The sequence below is a fragment of the Mus caroli genome, chromosome 2 (genome assembly GCF_900094665.2).
Source record: "Mus caroli chromosome 2, CAROLI_EIJ_v1.1, whole genome shotgun sequence".
Lineage (NCBI taxonomy): Eukaryota > Metazoa > Chordata > Mammalia > Rodentia > Muridae > Mus > Mus caroli.
In genome coordinates, this window is record NC_034571.1 from 2,618,437 (window position 1) to 2,626,782 (window position 8,346).

General features: G+C 42.8%; 1 protein-coding gene across 1 annotated transcript in view; it reads right to left on the minus strand.

The window, feature by feature from the left end:
- Positions 1 to 8,346, minus strand: part of Cdc123 (cell division cycle 123) — a 50,982-nt gene that overhangs the window by 21,877 nt on the left and 20,759 nt on the right. Inside the window, exons 5-6 of the mRNA XM_021156208.2 lie at positions 5,956 to 6,051; positions 4,127 to 4,233 (exon numbers count right to left, since the gene is read on the minus strand). Coding sequence (XP_021011867.1) covers positions 4,127 to 4,233; positions 5,956 to 6,051 — 203 coding nt within the window. The remainder of the gene's footprint in view (positions 1 to 4,126; positions 4,234 to 5,955; positions 6,052 to 8,346) is intronic.

Sequence of the window (8,346 nt, forward strand, 5' to 3'; positions counted from 1 at the left end):
AGTGGGGGGGGGGGATGGGGGACTTTTGGGATAGCATTGGAAATGTAATTAAGGAAAATACGTAATTAAAAAAAAAAAATCAGACCACCTGAGTGGTTTGAAAGGAATGTCCTCTATGGTCCCAGGCATCGGAAAACTTGGTCCCCAGCTGGTGGCACTGTTTGGACGACTTAGGAGGCCTGTCCTTGCTGGGGATGTGCTTTGAGGTTTCAAAGCTCTGTACCACTCCTCATTAGTTCTCCCTGCTTCCTGCCATGGTTTATGCTGCGAGCTCTCAGTCGCTCCTGCCAGCATGCCCTCACTCTGCCTCAGGGACACTAACCCTCTGCAACCATAAACCCAAACAAACCCATTCTTCAGGAACAGTGTTTCACTGTCACACACAGTATCTAAGACGTGACCTAAATCACACACACTGTCATCTAGAGAAGTAAAGATGAAAATAATATGGCCACGGTTATGTCAGGTCCACTCACGCACAAGAAATTTACACTGACACTTCTGCTGAATTTCATTTGGATTATTTAAGTCTTATCAGCAGTTTAGTTTCCTACAATTATGAAAATTTATTTTTAAAAATTTCAGAAACAACTTTCAAATTTTAAACTAATAACTCTCCTGTATTCCACTGTCTTGCTTCATCCTACCCAAGATGAGAGACACCCCACTGTCTAGTGTATCTATTTGTTACACACTACCCATGTGTTAGTTATCAGTCGGACTACCTGGGTATTGTGATACTTGTGTTCCAGAAACCCTATTGCACAATAATAGTGACCCCAAGAGCTAGCAAGTCAAATACATCACGAGAAGCCATAATGGTGGTGCATTCTGGAAATGAAAAGGTGGAACGTATCATAGGCACGCATGCACAGGGAAAGAGAACCAGTGTATGTGCTGCTCAGTACTACCTATGACTTTAAGCATCCACTGGAGGTCTGTGGGCCTGCAGATGGTGGGTGCCTTACTGTAATAATCAGTTTTGTGATAATATTAAGAAAAGTATTATGCTGAATGTAGCTAAGTGTAAATTGCGAAGACAAGAAGAAAAAGAAAACAAAAATCCAAACCCCCTGGTCAAATCTCCTTCTCTTTAATCCGAGCCCTTGGTGCCTGGGTTTACTTTTTCACTCACTCAGCTTTTTCTTGCAATTGTTAACTGAACATGAGGAGTTTTTTTCATACTGAACTGACAATCAATAAAATAATCAAAGAAGTGTAGTAAGCCAGTAAGTCTGATCAGAGAGAATGCTGAATGCAGGCAGACAGCGCAGGCAGCAAACAGTATGCAGATTCATGGTAAGCACTGTAATTCAACTTCCACTCTTTAAAGCGCCTTGCCTACAGTCATCACAGGAAGAGCAGGAAAGCCAAAGCCAAAACATATCACTTACAGGAAACTGTCTGTGCAGGCACTGGGTAGACCCTCCAGCTCTCCCCGCTGCAGCCTTGCTGACAGACTCTGAGGTGCCCGTGCTTCCCAACCACCCCTGGTAGACCCTGAAACTTCAAGTTCCTCACAGGCCAAGGGCTACGTGAAAGCACCTCATGGTGTCTGGAGAGAGAGTGGAGTCTCTAGTACATGGGGCCTACTTAAGGAATTTAGGTGAGTTGGGGGGTGTCCCTGACCACCTCCTGTCTCAGCCTGTTTAAGGGCTGCCAGAGGTGAACAGGCCTCTCCTAGCAGATATCCCTGCCACAATGTATTATGCGAACATGGACTGAAGAAACAGAGCAATCAACGACAGGCAAAACCTCTAAAGGCATGAGTCACAATAAACCTCTGCACCATGTCTGTTGTTCAGCTTAGGTATTCTGTCAGCGACAAAACTAACCAACACATTCTAACTTCCAGGGATATTCACGACTGATCAAAGCACGAGGCTGTGATAGGCAGAAAACATGTTAGAAATAATACAGTTGGGGCAATAATCCCTATGTGTGTAAGCTATTTTCAGTTAGCTTTTGTTAACTTAAAATCCTTACTAGAGGGACTGGAGAAAGAGAGTTCGGGAGTTAGGGCACCCACAGTTCTTACACACCACCTGTGTGGTTCCTCCATACAGACATATACATACAATTCAAACAACACAACTAAAACATGAAAAGAATCCTGACTATATTACAATGTTGATTTCTTTAATCAATGTAAGCCTCAAAATAGTGTAAACAATACAAATTCATTTTTATGATACTGTAAAAACTTGCATAGGTCAACAATTATGTCTTAGGATAATCACTGGTGTCTTATTCTATTTAATTATTCAGTTTAATGGGAAGCATTCTGAAAAGGATCTGTGACTGGCAGTATCCAGCAGCGGGGCTTTGAACCAGTGAGTGAACACATTTAGGCCTCAGTAGAGTGAACTCGGCCTGACCTTGTCGGACCTAAAGGATTCCACTCTCAATCTTGGGGTGCCCTGCAGCCAAGCCATCCCTCCAGGCGTGGACTCTCAGTGCTGGTGAGTCTCCCTGTTAAGTACCAGGCTTCCTGGGCTGGAGAGATGGCTCAGTGGTTAAGAGCACTAACTGCTCTTCCAGAGGTCCTGAGTTCAATTCCCAGCAACCACATGGTGGCTCACAACCATCTGTAATGAAATCTGATGCACTCTTCTGGTGTGTCTGAATGAGCAACAGTGCACTCACATACATTAAATAAAAAAAGCCAGGCAGTGGTGGCGCACCCTTTAATCCCAGCAAAAGGAAAAAAAAAAAAACAAAAAAAACAAAAAAAACCCTGCTTAATGCTTTTGCTTCTATACGTTTGGGTTTTGTTTGGTTGGTTATTTTTGGTTATGATGATGCTAGGGACTGAATGTACGGCCTCATGCATGCTAATCACACACTGGGTGACTGAACTACCTACTCATGCTAGAATCTCCTTCAAAGTAGGAGCTGAGGCTGAGGCTGAGGCTGAGTGAACTGGCAGAACCAACCCAACTGCATGGTTAATAAACAGGAGTGAGTATACTCATGCAAACACTGTATTTCTGTAGCTTAAAGCTGAGGTTGCAGGCTAGTTTAACTGAGAGACTGGTGTTTAGAAGATGAATGGGAAGGGATGTCGAGAAGAGCTTCTCTGCTCTTGGGACACAGGAAGTGAGGGAAGCCCTGCTCAGTGGTGTGTGCTCTGCCAGCCATAATCAGCAGCAGGCTGAGTTCTGTAGTCAAACAAGGGCCATCAAGAGGAGACAGTAATTCTATATATTTTTAAAATGTATCCTCAAATTTACTTTAAGGATCTTTATTGCAGAGCTTTATAGAAGAAAGAGGATTGTTCAACACATGTTACCAGTATCTAGCAGCAAACATAACCTACAGGGCAATGTGAGCAACTGGATCCCATTCGTTAAGTTTAACCGTAGAGTTGGCACAGTGGTTATGAGTACTGGCTGATCTTCCAGAGGACCCAGAGTCAATTTCCAGCACCCCTAGCAGCAGGCAATATCTACAACTCCAGCTCCAGGGGATCTGATGCCTTCTTCTAGACTCCGAAGTCACCAGGCATGCATGTGGCACACAGACATATACATGCAAGCAAAAGGCCAGATACATAAAAAAACAAAAAAAGTCCCAAATTAAGGAAAATGAGGCGGGTGGGCTGGCAAGAGGGTTCAGGAGGCAGAGGCACTGAGAACCCGAGTTTGACCCCTGAATCCAGACAGTGTTGAGAGAGAATCAACTCCTATAAGCTGTCCTCTAACCCCCACGTTCTCTGCCACACTTGTACAAACACACATACAAAATAAAAATATGTGAAAAAATGTAAATAGTCCTTACACAGACAGAAACAGCAATATTTACATTATATCTACACATGAAAAGAAACCTAAACTTATGTAGCTTTTCACCACGCTTTCCTGTTCTCGTCAGTAGTTATTAATTTCATTTGACCATTATACACATATTTGAATTTTATAACAGGAAAAATTACCAAAATGTTTACCATACATAAAATCTTGACAGGCATATCCACTATGTAGAATTTATTTAAAAGACAAAGAAAAGTTTGCTCTAATACTCATCTGAGGGCCATGAAACAGCTCCTGATGCAGAACTGTTACAGTACGGCCCTGGAGAGAGTGGAATGTCACCACTGGGAAGCAGCTACTCACAAGACACTTACGGCTGTGTGAAGTCATGGGTGATGAAATCAGAACTCTTGAAAAGCAGGAAGATATCACTGAGGGTTCTACACTTCAGAGAACTGTTCATGGCTATCCAGTATGCATCCTAAACAATAAACATGTGTGAGTTACGACACACCACACGAGTGCAGCCCAGGCACACAGATGAGAGAGCACCAGTGCACAGCGCCTCCAGGATCGAATTACACTTCTCAACAAACAGAGCATGATCGGTCCGGGCTAGACACCCAGCTATGTACGCTGTGGACCAAGATGGCTCAACAGGCAAAGGCACTTCCCACCAGCTTTGACCACTGACTGCAATATCTGGGCCACACAGGGGAGAAGAGAACCACATCCCACAAATTGTCCTCTTCCAAAAATGCACATACAAGTACACCCACAAAACAAATGAGTGTAATTTTTTTTTTTCAAAAAAGTGTAGTTATGCACACTGAGATAGGAGGACCAGGGCCAAATCCTTTGCAATGTTTTTCACGATAAGACGGAAGGAAGGTTAATGACGTCACACAGGGCAGGGCAGGGCAGGGCAGGGGAGGGTGAAGATTCACGTGGTTAAGAATCAGCTGCTCTCCACAGTAAAAGCAGCCATTTCCAGCATCCCTGATCGGGGAGACCAACCTACGAGCACCTGAATTTGGATGCTCAGGGCAGTCGAGAGAGACCCTGTTCATCTGATCAGGAAAGAAGAAGTCAAACAGTTTCACCAGCACAACCCAAAGCAGGGGCTGCACCAGACATGTGGACACAAAGTAACCAGGCTCAGTGCAGTGTGACAAAGTCACACTTCTATAGACAGTTCAGACACAGGCTAAAATACACAATGAAAAACACCAATAATTACCAAAACTGTCCAATTACCCACACTGCGTGGAAGAAAGCACTGGTGTATACGTCATTCCATAAAGAAATGAGCAGGTGCATAAGGAATTTACAACCAGAAATAATCTTCCTATCTTAAGTGGAAACAAAGAAAATTTAAAACATTATTCATGTAGATGAAAAGTTGCCTGAGAAACTAAAAATGAATTTAAAAACCTCTACATGATATCTTTATAATTTCTCCCAATAAAAAAGACAATAAACTTCTAGTTAAAGAAAGTATACCCAAATTATATTTAATTCCACAAAAACATCAGTATGTACACAGCAAACCACACAGCTGAATAAAAAATAATGCAACGCTTAACTCTAAGGATGGCAGAACACGGAGTGAGAAGATGTTAGTAACTGTAGTCGCATACCTCAGGTAAGGACAGGCATGGCAAGCACCGAATATGTGGACAAACAAAACTGGATCCCCGCCACTGTGTACAGGCGTGTCTGTGTCTGTCTGTGTCTGTGTATGCAAGGTTAGAGGGCAACTTTCAACACTCAGTTCTCTCCTGCCTCGTGGGTCCCTGGAATGAACTCANGTCATCTGGCTAGATGGCAGGCACTTTTACCCACTGAGCTATCTCTCTGAGCCACCATATTTATTGCACTTTTCAATAGAGAAAATCTTGCTCAAGTGAGAGGGTGAAGTTTTAAATAATGCAGACTACAAACATACCCAGAATCCTAGTACAATTGGCAACACAAGAGGTCAAATTGTCTTTTGGCAGAATGCACAGTATTTCGCAGAAAGTACAAACAGCAAAATCAGAAGAATAAAACAGCAGAGGAAAAATATAATAATCTCAACAGTGCTTTCCCTGAAATTAAGAATGTAATGGAAGGTACATTAGATGCTCGGAGGGAATGTAAAATGAATACAGAACAAAACAAACAACTACTCAAATAGTGCGATTTCTTTACATCTTCCTACCCTTGGGGCACTCCAGTTAAGCTTGGGGAAGACACTACCGCCCAGCGAGTTGATAGCTTCTTGGACTTGAGTGTTGAACTCAGGAAACTCTGGTGCCTAGAGAGACAGAGAACAGGTCGTGAGCAAGTCAACACCATTACAAGAGTCACAGAAATCATGATCAACATCTCAATGTTTTAGTTAGGGTATCAAAAACAGAATTATATATAATGCAAATTATTGTTCTTATTCCTGCTCTCAATGAAATAAAATCACCAAGAAAGTCATATTTATCAGAAAGAGGAACAAAATAATCAACTTCTTAAATGGTACTTTCCACAACAACCAAACCCCACACCTCTGAAAACACAGATGTCACCAAGGGGGTGGTACAGGAGGAAGAGCTCAGTGGTCCTCTCTGAATCCTTACCCAATGCCAGCATCTAAAGCCAAGTAAGACGGCCTATCCCTGTAATCCCAGCACATGGCAAGGACAGGCAGGGACCAGGAGCTCAAGACAGCCTCGACTAGACAGAAAGTTCAAAGCCAATAGGTGCTACACGATGCTCTGTCTACTAAGGGTCTGGGCAAGGGTGGGAAGAACTGAGGATAAGGCAGTGGATGTGTATGCTTAGCACAGCAAGCATAAGGACCCAGGTTTAACCCCTCAGTACAAAAGCAGTCATGGCTACCCATGCCTGTAACCTCAGCATTGGGGGCAGAGACAAGCTGATTACAAGAGCCCACTGGCCATCCTCCCTAACTGAATCGACAAGCCCCAAGTTTACTGAGAGTCAAGGCAGTGAGATAAAGAGCAACAGAGGGCAATGCCCCATATCTTCCTCCAGCCTCCAAGAACACGGCATGTACATGTGCATACACACTCACACGATGAATAGCAAGAGCTATTTTTTGAGAGAAGAGATGCCGGTGGGAAGTTCTCAGAAATAATACCCCATACTTAAATGGTCATTTATGCAAAATGGTCATTTATGAAAATGAAAAACATCTGATGAATAAATTATACTTAGACACTACTATTTACAAGTAAGTTCTAATACAAACAAAGTTAAATTGTCCTTTTCTTTTTGGTTGAGAGTTAGAAAAAGACATTTTTGTGTAAAAATTAATTCAAACAGTCCAGAGTTTGCTTCAACCAGGAAGTAAGAGAAATATTACTGTTCAGTGGGAAGACGCGCTGGATCACCAATAGATCCTGCCTAGGTAAATATCAAGGGGGCTGGAAATGGAATCTTGTGGGAGGCAGAACACAAGGATAGTAACAAACCCTTTGTGGCACTACCAGACTGCAGTAGCCTCTAAAAAAGGGGTTGTTGTCCCCTAGTGGGCAACTGCAGGTTCTGAAAAAAAATCTAATTAAAATTACCTACCCAGTACAAACCCAGATGATGCCTGTGGACTTTCAAGATTTAGCCCATGGAAGACAAAACAAAACAAAACAAAACAAAAACAAAAACAAAAAAAAACCAAACAACCACAAAAAACTGAGAAGAAAAAGCAAGCTCTTGAAATGAAAAACAACTTAAAATTAGAAACAACCATTGGTTGATCTGAGGCAAAGACTTGATCCCTGGCCCTAAGCATTCCAGGCAAGAACTTTAACACCAAGACACACTCTAAAAAGGGTTAACTGTAGGCAAGACACTACAGGCTGGCTAACAAGCTCTCACTGACAGACTTGACAGACTGCCCATATCTCTCTTCCCCTAGTCTACCACCTACCCAGCTTAGACAAGTCAGGAAAGCTACCCCTCAACGGAACTAGGAGTTCCCTTTTGCCTGCCTCTCCTGTCAAAAGGATGCAAATTACTTCCTCAAAATCATCAGAAGCTGCAGATCTGGCTGTCCTAGAGCTTTGTCAACAGAACTCACTTATCTAAGATCAGCAGTGATTTCCATACAAGATACAACCCGCGCAGCAAAGATGATTCAGTGGCTAAGCGCACTGGGTTCGATTCCCAGAACCCACATACTGACTCACAACTGTCTGGAACAGCAGTTCCAGGAGAACTTACGCTTTCTTCTGGCCTCCACAGATCCAGGCATGAATGTAGTACACAGACATACGTGCAAGCAAATTCCCATACACAAAAAAATTAAAATAATAATTGTAAGAGATATAATTACAAGGACAAATTATTCCATTTCCCTACTCCACAAAGTGCTGCACGTAAGGACTGCTATATTTCCACACATTTTGCTTTGGTTTCACAGTGCTAAGGACTAACTTCAGGGTTACGTGCACTTTAGGCAATATGCAAAAAACCCTGGATTTGTTTAAACTTGTTTTGTTTTGTTTTGCTTTGTTTTTTGAGACAGGTTCTCATGTAGCCCAGGCTGGCCTCAACCTCACTATGTAGGCCAAACTGGCCTTGAACTCTTGACCCACCC